This window comes from Mobula birostris, chromosome 12 (genome assembly GCF_030028105.1).
Source record: "Mobula birostris isolate sMobBir1 chromosome 12, sMobBir1.hap1, whole genome shotgun sequence".
NCBI lineage: Eukaryota > Metazoa > Chordata > Chondrichthyes > Myliobatiformes > Myliobatidae > Mobula > Mobula birostris.
Window position 1 is genome coordinate 115,941,709 of NC_092381.1, and position 11,818 is coordinate 115,953,526.

At 52.9% G+C, this 11,818-nt stretch overlaps 1 protein-coding gene across 1 annotated transcript in view; it reads right to left on the bottom strand.

Moving 5' to 3' along the window:
* LOC140206247 (uncharacterized) overlaps positions 1 to 5,621 on the bottom strand; it is a 70,779-nt gene extending 65,158 nt beyond the window's left edge. Inside the window, exon 1 of the mRNA XM_072274566.1 lies at positions 5,538 to 5,621. Within this exon, the coding sequence (XP_072130667.1) occupies positions 5,538 to 5,621 (84 nt within the window). The remainder of the gene's footprint in view (positions 1 to 5,537) is intronic.
* Between the last annotated feature and the right edge of the window lie 6,197 nt (positions 5,622 to 11,818).

Genomic DNA, 11,818 nt, shown 5'->3' on the forward strand with positions numbered 1-11,818 from the left:
AAAAATCTAATTTCATGACATGTGAGAATGATGATAAACCTGATTCTGATACGGGTGTCTGTTGTGGACTGAGTGGGAAGTGGGGCAGGGAGAGGGGAATGAATCATGGTTGGGAAAACGGAAAGGGAGGGGGAGGCACCAGAGAGACATTCTGTAATGATTAATAAACCAATTTTTGGAATCAAGTGACCTTGCTTGGTGTCTCAGGGCTGGGTGTGTCTGCACCCCGCCACCACTGGCACTCCTCCTCTGCCACCTGTCCCACACCCCTCCTGGGGTGCTCCACCCTCGCCATTCCCAAAATCCTTTGTTCCCGCCAGAGTTACAAACTCGTTCTCTGCTCCACGATGACAAATACTGTACTGTGTGCACATCATAACCATTATGTCGTATGACATGAGCAATTGTTCTCAGCAAATGTTATCTACAGAAGTGGTTTGCCATCGCCTTCTTCTGGGTATTGTCTTTACACGATGGTAGGGATGGATTCTCAATATTCCTGGATTTCAGTGCTTTAAAAGGGATAGAGAGGGGGGGAAGGGGAGGAGGGGTGTCATTACTGGTCAGGGATATTATTACAGCTACAGAAAGGGTGTGTAATGTAGCAGGATCCTCTTTTGAGTCAGTATAGAAACATAGAAACATAGAAAATAGGTGCAGGAGTAGGCCATTCGGCCCTTCGAGCCTGCACCGCCATTTATTATGATCATGGCTGATCATCCAACTCAGAACACCGCCCCAGCCTTCCCTCCATACCCCCTGACCCCCGTAGCCACAAGGGCCATATCTAACTCCCTCTTAAATATAGCCAATGAACTGGCCTCAACTGTTTCCTGTGGCAGAGAATTCCACAGATTCACCACTCTCTGTGTGAAGAAGTTTTTCCTAATCTCGGTACTAAAAGGCTTCCCCTCTATCCTCAAACTGTGGCCCCTCGTTCTGGACTTCCCCAACATTGGGAACAATCTTCCTGCATCTAGCCTGTCCAATCCCTTTAGGATCTTATACGTTTCAATCAGATCCCCCCTCAATCTTCTAAATTCCAACGAGTACAAGCCCAGTTCATCCAGTCTTTCTTCATATGAAAGTCCTGCCATCCCAGGAATCAATCTGGTGAACCTTCTTTGTACTCCCTCTATGGCAAGGATGTCTTTCCTCAGATTAGGGGACCAAAACTGCACACAATACTCCAGGTGCGGTCTCACCAAGGCCTTGTACAACTGCAGTAGTACCTCCCTGCTCCTGTACTCGAATCCTCTCGCTATAAATGCCAGCATACCATTCGCCTTTTTCACCGCCTGCTGTACCTGCATGCCCACTTTCAATGACTGGTGTATAATGACACCCAGGTCTCGTTGCACCTCCCTTTTTCCTAATCGGCCACCATTCAGATAATAATCTGTTTTCCTATTTTTGCCACCAAAGTGGATAACTTCACATTTATCCACATTAAATTGCATCTGCCATGAATTTGCCCACTCACCCAACCTATCCAAGTCACCCTGCATCCTCTTAGCATCCTCCTCACAGCTAACACTGCCACCCAGCTTCGTGTCATCCGCAAACTTGGAGATGCTGCATTTAATTCCCTCATCCAAGTCATTAATATATATTGTAAACAACTGGGGTCCCAGCACTGAGCCTTGCGGTACCCCACTAGTCACCGCCTGCCATTTTGAAAAGGTCCCGTTTATTCCCACTCTTTGCTTCCTGTCTGCTAACCAACTCTCCACCCACACCAATACCTTACCCCCAATACCGTGTGCTTTAAGTTTGCACACTGATCTCCTGTGTGTGACCTTGTCAAAAGCCTTCTGAAAATCTAAATATACCACATCCACTGGTTCTCCCCTATCCACTCTACTAGTTACATCCTCAAAAAATCCTATGAGATTCGTCAGACATGATTTTCCTTTCACAAATCCATGCTGACTTTGTCCGATCATTTCACCGCTTTCCAAATGTGCTGTTATCACATCCTTGATAACTGACTCCAGCAGTTTCTCCACCACCGACGTTAGGCTAACTGGTCTATAATTCCCTGGTTTCTCTCTCCCTCCTTTTTTAAAAAGTGGAGTTACATTAGCCACCCTCCAATCCTCAGGAACTAGTCCAGAATCTAATGAGTTTTGAAAAATTATCACTAATGCATCCACTATTTCTTGGGCTACTTCCTTAAGCACCCTGGGATGCAGACCATCTGGCCCTGGGGCTTTATCTGCCTTCAATCCCTTCAATTTACCTAACACCACTTCCCTACTAACATGTATTTCGCTCAGTTCCTCCATCTGACTGGACCCTCTGTCCCCTACTATTTCTGGAAGATTATTTATGTCCTCCTTAGTGAAGACAGAACCAAAGTAATTATTCAATTGGTCTGCCATGTCCTTGCTCCCCATAATCAATTCACCTGTTTCTGTCTGCAGGGGACCTACATTTGTCTTTACCAGTCTTTTCCTTTTTACATATGTGCCATGTCATATGACGTCACCATTATGCACCGTGTCGTGTGATGTGGGCAATCACAGTCTTTCCATGACCATGATTGTTCTTGGCAAAATTTTCTACACAAGTGGTTTGTCACTGCCGCCTTCTGGGCAGTGTCTTTACAAGACGTCTGAGCCCCCCCCCCAGCCATTATCAATACTCTTCAGAGATTGTCTGCCTGGCATCAGTGGTGGCATAACCTGGACTTGTGATCTGTACCGGCTGCTCATACAACCATCCACCAGCTGCTCCCTTAGCCTCACATAACCCAGACTGGGGGGCTAGGCAGGTGGCAGGTATTACACCTTGCCCAAGGGTGACCTACAGGCTGGCGGAGGGAAAGAGCGCTTCACTCCTCCTTTGCTAGAGACGTATCTCCACCCCGCCAGCCAAGGGGTGCGCTGGATTTATTTTTAACACAATCCCGTCCATCATACACTCCATACACAGTGCTGGATTCCAAGTGAACCGTGGGGCGGCCCGGTAGCGTAGCGGTCCACGCAACGCTTTACTGTACCGGCGACCCGGGTTCAATTCCCACCACTGCTGAATAGACTCCTGAAGCTCTTCTATCCCTGAGGTTGAATTATTGTTTTTGGAGCAAATTAACTCTCCTCACAATTAAAAACCAGAAACACACCAGAGATTAAACACAAGAGGTTCAACAGATACTATAAATTCAGAGCAACACACACAATATATTCCATCTTGGCTCCCCCGCTACGAGTTCTCTCCTATTCACCCATCTATCACCTTCCCTGAACACCTCAATCCTCCCCTCTCCTCAGACACTACCAACCCCCTCCCCCACTCCAATCCCAGCTCTCATCCGTGCCGGCTCTTCACAATTCCTTCCAACCTCCCTCTTTGAGGCAGACCGTTCTGTCCTCGGACCCCCCACACCCACACCTCAGTGAGTTCCGCGCCCACCGTGATGCCGAGCTCTTCCTCTGCCATCTCCGTCTCCAAGCCTATTTCTTAGGCGAGGACGCCCCACCCCACACCAGTGACCTCTTCTCCCATCTTTAACCCTCCTCCTCCTCCTGGACACCCCACCCTGGTCTTTTGCCTGCTCTGGACCTTTCCATTGCCAACTGCCGATGGGACATCAACCGTCTCGACTTCAACATTCCTCTCCAATTCCAACCTCACTCCTTCTCAACACTCCGCTCTGCACTGCCTCCGCACTAATCCCACCCTCACCATCAAACCCGCAGATTAGGGAGGTCCTGTAGTAGTCTGGTGAACTGACCTCTACCTTGCTGAGCCCCAGCGTCAGCTCTGCTCTTATTTACCCCTGGAACAGGACCCCACTAAGGAGCACCAGGCCATTGTCCCCCACACCATCACCAACCATATTGACTCTGGGGATCTGCAACCCACCTCCACCAACCTCATTGTTCCCTCAACCTGCACCTCCCATTTCTACCTCCTACCCAAGATCCACAAACCTACTTGTCCAGGTAGACCCATCACTCGCTCTTCATCTTTTCAATGACTTCAAGTTCCCTAGCCCTGGTCGTCTCATTTTCATTACGGATGTCCAGTCCCTACATACCTCCAGCCCCCATCAGCCTTAAAGCTCTCTGCTTCTTTCTGGGCACCAGACCCAACCTGTTCCCCTCCACCACCACTCTCCTCCCTCTGGCAGAACTGTTCCCCACCCTCAACAAATTCTCCTCTGGCTCCTCCCACTTCCTTCAAACTAAAAGGTGAAGCCACGAGCACTCACGGGGGTCCCAGTTATGCCTGCTTTTTCATCGGCTACGTGGAACAGTCTATGTTCCAAGCTTACACTGGTATCATGCCCCAACTCTTCCTACACTACTTCGATAACTGCATTAGTGCTGCTTCCTGCACCAGTGCTGAACTCGTCCACTTCATCAACTTTGCTTACAACTTCCATGCTGCCCTCAAATTTACCTGGTCCATTTCCAACACTTCCCTTCTCTTTCTTGATCTCTCTGTCTCTATCTCTGCAGAAAGTTTATCTGCTGATATCTTTTATAAACCTACTCATTTTCACAGCTACCTGAACTATACCTCTTCCCAGCCTGTCACTTGTAAAAATGACATCCCCTTCTCTCAGTTCCTCTGGCTGTGCCGTATCAGCTCTCAGAATGAGGCTTTTCATTCCAGAACGAAGGAGATGTCCTCCTTCTTCATCGAAAAGAGCTTCCCTTCCTCCAACATCAATGCTGCCCTCACCTCTCTTCCATTTCACGAATGTCTGCTCTCACCCCATCCTCATGCCGCCCCTGCAGGGAGAGATTTCCTCTTGTCCTCACCTACCACCCCACCAGCCTCCGCGTCCAGCACATAATTCTCCGCAACTTCCACCATCTCTAACGGGATCCCACCACCAAGCACATCTTTCCCTTCTCCCCACTTTCCGCTTTCAGCAGGGATCGAATCCTACACGACTCTCTTGTCCACTTGTCCCTCCCCACTGATCTTCCTCCTGGCACTTACCCTTGCAAGCGGAACAAGTGCCACACTTGCCCCCACACTCTCCATCACTACCATTCAGGGCCCAAACAGTCCTTCCAGGTGAGGCGACACGTCACTTGTGAGTCTGTTGGGGTCGACTACCTGTTGTTCCGGGTGTGGCCTCCTGTATATCGGTGAGACCCAATGCGGACTGGGAGACCGCTTCACCGAGCAATAAACACTCCGTCTGCCTGAAAAAGTGGGATCTCCCGGTGGCTACCAATTTCAATTCTATTTCCCATTTCCATTCAGACACGTCAGTCACAGCCTCCTCTACTGCCAAGATGTGGCCACACTCAGGTTGGAGGAGCAACACCTTATATTCCGTCTGGGTAGCCTCCAACCTGATAGAATGAACATTGATTTCTCGAACTTCTGCAAATTTCCCGCCCCCCCCCCACCACCCTTCCCCTTCCCCGTTTCTCATCCCCATTTCTCTCTCTCACCTCATCTCCTTACCTCCCTCAGGTGCTCCTCTCCCTTCCCTTTCTTCCAAGGCCTTCTGTCCTCTCCTATCAGATTCCCCCTTCTCCAGCCTTTTATCTCTTTCATCAATCGACCTCCCAGCTCTTTACTTCACCCCCACCCCTTCTATCACCGTTCACCTGCCACCTTGTACTTCTTCTTCTCCTACCCCACCTCATCTCATTTCCAGTCCTGATGAAGGCCCTCGGCCCGAAACGTCGACTGTTTTAGTTGTTCCTCTCCGCGGCTCATGGCGCATTGGGCGGTAACCTTGCCGTTTCGTTCACACCTGTCTGTCTGTCTGTTTTTTACCAGGCCGAGTCGCTAGCTTGACGCTCAACCCAGCACGGATGGAAGGCGTGCAAGGAGCCGGCCGGACTCGAACTGCCACTCGGCTGGAAGTGCGGTGCGGATGCCACCACACCACCAGCCGGCAGAGATGCTGCCTGACGTGCTGAGTTCCTCTAGCATTTAGTGAATGCCGCAGAGATTACTATGGCCAGACTCACCTCACCCCTCACGCTGAAATGGCTCCCTTCCCTGGCACTGTGGCAACGTTTTCAGATGTTTACAGTAAAATCTTATAGAATAACCTTGTTTACTCCTCCGTCGCTCAATGCAACAGCTTCCCCAGTCTCTCTCCCTGCAGCTGAAGCCCTCGAACAAATCTCCTGCACACCAACTCAGGGGTCTTGGCATTCATCTCCAAGTGCAGGCTCAGGAGAGGAGGCAAGAACTTTGGCGAATGAGGATGACGCAACCTTCCAACCCATCTTCTGGGGCAAATTCTGTGAAATTCTTGCCCCTGTTTCCTTCTGCAGCCGGGGAAGATCTGTCCCAGCTTGTCCTCCTTCCCCCCACCTCCCCGTCCTTCTTATCCTGGCCTCTTCTCTCTTCCTTTCCAGTCCTGACAAAGGGTCTCCAGCCGGAAGTGGCAACTCTTTATTTCCCAACATAGATGCTCCCATCGTTCCCCCGGATGAATCACCCAATTGAGCATGGGGACGGGTTTATTTGTTCAGCCTAAACAGTTGTGAGCCACGGAATACACACTGAGCTCCCTATTCACATGAACACAAAATCTCCCGTTATAACGGGTGCTGCGGTCCCCCACTAACTTTAACACAAGAGATCCTGCTGACGCTGGAAATCCAGAGCAGCGCACACAAAATCCTGGAGGAGCTCAGCAGGTCAGGCAGCATCTGTGGAGAGGATTGAACAGCCGGCGTCTTGGGCCGAGGCCCCTTCATCAGGTCTGGAAAGGAAAGGGGGGGGGGGTAAGAAGGTGTGGAGGGGAAAGAGTACAAGCTGGAAGGTGATAGGTGAAGCCAGGTGTGTGGGTGTGTGGGGGGGGGGAACGGAGGATGAAATAAAGAGCTGGGAGGTGATAGGTGGGAAAGGTAAAGGGCTGAAGAAGGAATCTGATAGGAGAGGAGAGAGGGCCATGGGAGAAAAAGAAGGAAGAGGGAAACCAGCAGAAGATTGATAGGCAGGTGAAGTGGAGAAAAGATGCCAGAGTGAAGAATTGAAGAAGAGGTAAGGGGAAGGGGAAAAATTACTGGAAGTTAGAGAAAATTAACTTCAGAGGTGCGGGGGAGATCTGATAGAGATGTGTAAGATTATGAGGGGCATGGGGCGTGTAGACAGGCAGTATCTTTTTCCCAGGGTTGAAACGTCTAATACCAAAGGGCATGCACTTAAAGTAAGAGTGGGTAGCTTCAAAGGGGATGTGAGGGCAAGTTTATTTTTCCCCACATAGAAGGTGGTGGGTCCCTGGAATGCACTGCCTTGGGTGGTGGTAGAGGCAGAAACGTTTGGGATTTTTTTGGAGATATTTAGATAGGCCCCTGACTGCGAGGAAAATAGAGGGATATGGACATTGGGTCGGCAGAGGAGACTGGCTTAATTGACCATTTCATTGGATCAGCACAACGCTGAGGGCCAAAAGGGCTTTAACAGTCTAAACGAAGCCTATGAACTAGGCCTAAAAGCAACACCTACTCCCCAAATTCACTCTAATAACTAAGCCTAAGAATATGAATTGGCTCCATAAAGTTAGAGCACCTAGAATAGGATTACTCCCTGTTAACTTAATCCAGACTGGGGACACCTGCACACCCTGATACGAAAGAGATCACCAGAAACTGCACAAAGTAGGGATGGCCTATCTCTTCTTTGAACTCACGTACTGTTCTATATCCTAAGTTCCAGGTCGATGCTGGAGGCTTCCCAGATGGGATGCAAGATGCTTGCTTGTCCTCTATCCTGAAGGTGGCCTCGCCGAGCTGTAGATCATCAACACCAGGCAATTATCTCCGCAGTTTTTGCAACAGCTCAGTATGCATTTGGGTGGAGGCATGTCTCTACCAAAGGAGGTGGAAGGCGTTCCTTCCCTTCGCTAGCCTGCAGGTCACCCTTGGGCAAGGTGTAACACCTGTTTAGCAGCGCCCCCCCCCACTCTCCCGCACCCCCCAAGCCTCGAATCAGGGTCAGGTGAAGCCATGGGAACAGGCATGAGCAGCGGGCCTATATCAGAAGCTATGCAGCCACTGACCATCTCTGAAGAGTATTGATAATGGCTGGGATTTCACCCATCTTGTTAAGACGCTGCCCAGAAGAAGGCGATGGCAAACCACTTCTGTAGAGAAACTTGCCAAGGACAGTCATGGCCACGGAAAGACCGTGATCACCCACGTCATCCAGGAAGGGCACGTAACGAATGAACAAACGGACGTATACAACCAGAAATAGGATGCAGGTTACACGCAGAGTTGAAGGGAACTGCACATACTCACCACTGGATTGCTTGCAGTTGGAAAGATTAATCCATATTCATCTGAAATAAAAGATACAGAGAGACAGACACATTCACAAGAACACTGCCTCAAAGCAGAAAGGCAACAGTAGTTACTTAAACCTCATATCTTTCCTCATAAAATACCCCACATTTTTCCCACTGACAATGGCCAATGGCCTCCATACGATCAGTGTGGATCAATGGAGTTAGCATGAAGAGCAAATAACTTCAGCAACTGACTGCAGCCGTCAATCTGAGTATGGACTGTACAATAAACTCAAAATGCAGCCCCAAACAATGGGTTCCTAAGAAGCATGAAGCACAGCTAAATGGAAAACAAGACAGGGCTAATGTGTATTCGTTAGCTGGAAGTCAGTAATGTGGGTGTGAAGAGGGAGGGGTGAAAGTTGTGTGTAGTTGAAAAGAATCACTATGAGGTCATTAGAACTAAATAAATTGTTCTGTTACCTTTCATCTTTAACATAGGTGCTGTAATGTGAGATCAGAGTCTCTCTCTCTCTTTCCCTGCCTCTCCCTCACTCCTTCTCTCCCCGTCTCTCTCCGTTCCCTTCTCCCCTCTCTGCCTTTCTCCTTCTCTCCCTCATTCCCTCTCTCTCCCTCTCTCCCACACTCCCACTCCCCCTCTCTTCCCATTCCTATCACTTTCTCCCTCTCTCTCACTCATTCCCTCTCTTTCTTCCTCTCCCTCTCTCTTCCCCCGCCCCCCCGTTCATATGGGAACATTCGAACACAGACAGGTAATCATCCTCCCACCAAGGTAGAGTAGTGGTCAGCACAGCGCATTACAGTGCCGCCGCCAGCGGCTTCAATTTCCGCCGCTGCCGTAAGGAGATGTACCGTCCCCTCCCCGTGGACGAGCAGGTGTCCCTCCGGTTCCCTCCCACACTCCCAAAGACCTACCGCTGGGTAGGTGGGTGGGTTGTTGTGGGTGGGTCTGTGATGGGGCCAGGGTTAAATTCAGAGGGTTGCAGGGCAGCGTGGCTCAGTGAGGTCGGAACGGCCCACTCCCCACTATCTCAATGAATAGAGAAATAGGGGGTAAACAGGGGCAATTTCTTGCTGCAAGGGGCAATTCTCTCTTAGGCTGGGGGATGGGGAAAGAGGGAGATGGAGGGAGGGAGTAAGAGAGGGAGGGAGGGAGAGGGGGAGAGGTGGGAGGGGGGGAGAGTGAGAGGAAGAGAATCAGATAGAGAGGTGGGGAAGGAGGTAGAAAGAGAGAGGGAGGGAAGGAGGGAGGGAGAGAAAAGGATGGGAGAGGGAGGGTGAGAGGAAGAGGGTGGGAGGGATGGGAGGGGGACAGGGAAGTTGAAAGGAGGAGGGGAGAGAGGGAGGGAGAGGAGAGGGAGAGGGAGAGCGCGAGGGGGAAGGGGAGGGGGAGGGGGAGGAAGGGAGAGGGGGAGATGGAGGGAGAGGGAGAGGAAGGGAGAGAGGGGAGGAAGGGAGAGAGGGGGAGGAAGGGAGGGAGGGAGAGGGGGAGGAAGGGGGAGAGGGAGGGAGAGGGGGAGATGGAGGGAGAAAGGGAGAGGGGAGAGGGGGATGGCGAGGGATAATGCGATGGGAGGGAGAGATGGAGGGAGCGAGAGGGATATAAAGAGGGAGGGGGGAGAGGGGGAGAGAGTGAGGGAGAGGAGAGATGGAGGGAGAGGGGGAGAGAGACGGGGAGGGGGGGGAGAGATATAGAGGGGGAGGGAGAGAGGGAGGGAAGGAGAGAGAGAGGGGGGAGGAAGGGAGATGGGGAGGAAGGGAGAGTGGGAGGAGGGAGGGAGAGAGGGAGAAGGGAGGGAGGAAGGGATGGAGGGAGATGGAGGGAGATGGGGAGAGGGGGAGAGGGGGAGAGGGGGATGCGATGGGAGGGAGAGATGGAGGGAGCGAGAGAGAGGGATGGCAAGAGAGGGAGGGAGGGAGGGAGGGGGGAGAGTGTGAGCGGGGAGGGGGAGGGGGAGAGGAGAGGGGAGAGAGGGGGTGAGAGAGGTGGCGAGGGAGAGGGAGAAGGAGGGACAAAGAGAGGAAGAGAGGGAGAGAGAGGGAGGGAGAGAGGGGCAGTGATGGAGGGGGGGAGGGGGGAGGGGGGGAGAAAGAGAGAGGGAGAGAGGGGAGGGCAAGCGGGGAGGGGGGAGAGAGGTGGTGAGAAGGGGGGAGAGGAGAGGAAAGAGAGGGGGTGAGAGAGGTAGCGAGGGAGAGGGAGAAGGAGGCACGTAGAGAGGGGGAGAGGCTGGGAGAGAGAGGGAGAGAGGGGGATGGGAGAGAGGGGGTGAGAGAGAGGGGTGAGAGAGGTGGCAAGGGAGAGGGAGAAGGATTGACGGAGAGAGGGAGTGGAGAGGGTGAGGGGGAGGAAGAGGGAGGAGGAGAGGGGTAGGGGAGAGGTGAGTGGAGAGGGGGTGAGAGAGGTGGCGCTTGAGTGGGAGAAGGAGGGAGAGAGGGGGGGAGTGAGAGGGAGGGAGAGAGAGAACGGGAGAGAGAGGGAGGGAGAGAGGGGAGGGGGAGGGTGAGTGGGGGAGATGGGAAAGGATGGAGGGAGAGAGGGGGAGAGAGATAGATACAGAGGAGCGGAGTGGGAGGGAGGGAGAGGGATATAAAGAGGGGGAGTGAGGGGGAGAGAGAGATTCAGGGGAGGGGAGGAGGAGGGGGAGAGAGGGGAGAGGGAGAGAGAGAGATACAGAGGGTGGGACACGGTCGGGGACATGTGATGGTCCGTGGTCTCAGAGAGGGGGCGGGGGAGATGGGACTGAGGGAAGGAGAGGGGGAGAGTGAGGGAGGGAGAGGGGAGAGTTTGGGAGGGAGGGAGGATAAGGGAGTGAGGCAGAGGGGGACAGTGGGGGATGGGGAGAGTGGGCGAGGGAGGGAGAGTGAGGGAGGGAGGGGGGAGTGAGGGAGGGAGGGGGTGTGGGTGAGGGAGGGAGAGGGTGTGTAAGGGAAGGGAGAGTGAGGGACAGAGGGGGAGAGTGTGGGACAGAGGGGGAGAGTGAGGGATGGAGAGAGAGTGAGGGAGGAAGGGGGGAGAGTGAGGGAAGAAGAGGGGAAGAATGAGCGTGGGAGGGAGAGGAGGAGGGTGAGGGAGGGGGGAGAGTGAGGGAGTGAGGGAGGGAGAGAGGAGAGTGAGGGAGGGAGAGTGGGAGAGTGAGGGAGTCGAGAGGAGAGAGTGAAGGAGGGAGAGGGGAGAGTGAGGGAGGGAGGGAGAGTGAGGGAGAGAGGAGAGTGAGGGAGACGGGGAGCATGAGGGAGGGAGTGAGAGGGGAGAGTGAGGGAGGGAGGGTGAGGGGAGAGTGAGGGAGAAAGTGGGAGAGTGAGGGAGGGAGAGGGGAGAGTGAGGGAGGGAGAGGGTGAGGGAGATGGGAGCATGAGGGAGGGAGGGAGAGAGGAGAGTGAGAGAGGGAAGGGGAGAGTGAGTGAGAGAGAGGGAATGTGAGGGAGGGAGAGGGGAGTGTGAGGTAGGGAGGAAGACTGAGGGAGGGAGAGTAAGAGTGAGGGAGGGAGAGGGGAGCGAGAGTGAGAGAGGGAGAGGGGGTGAGTGAGGGAGGGAGGGAGAGTGGGAGAGTGAGGGAGGGAGACGGGTAAGTG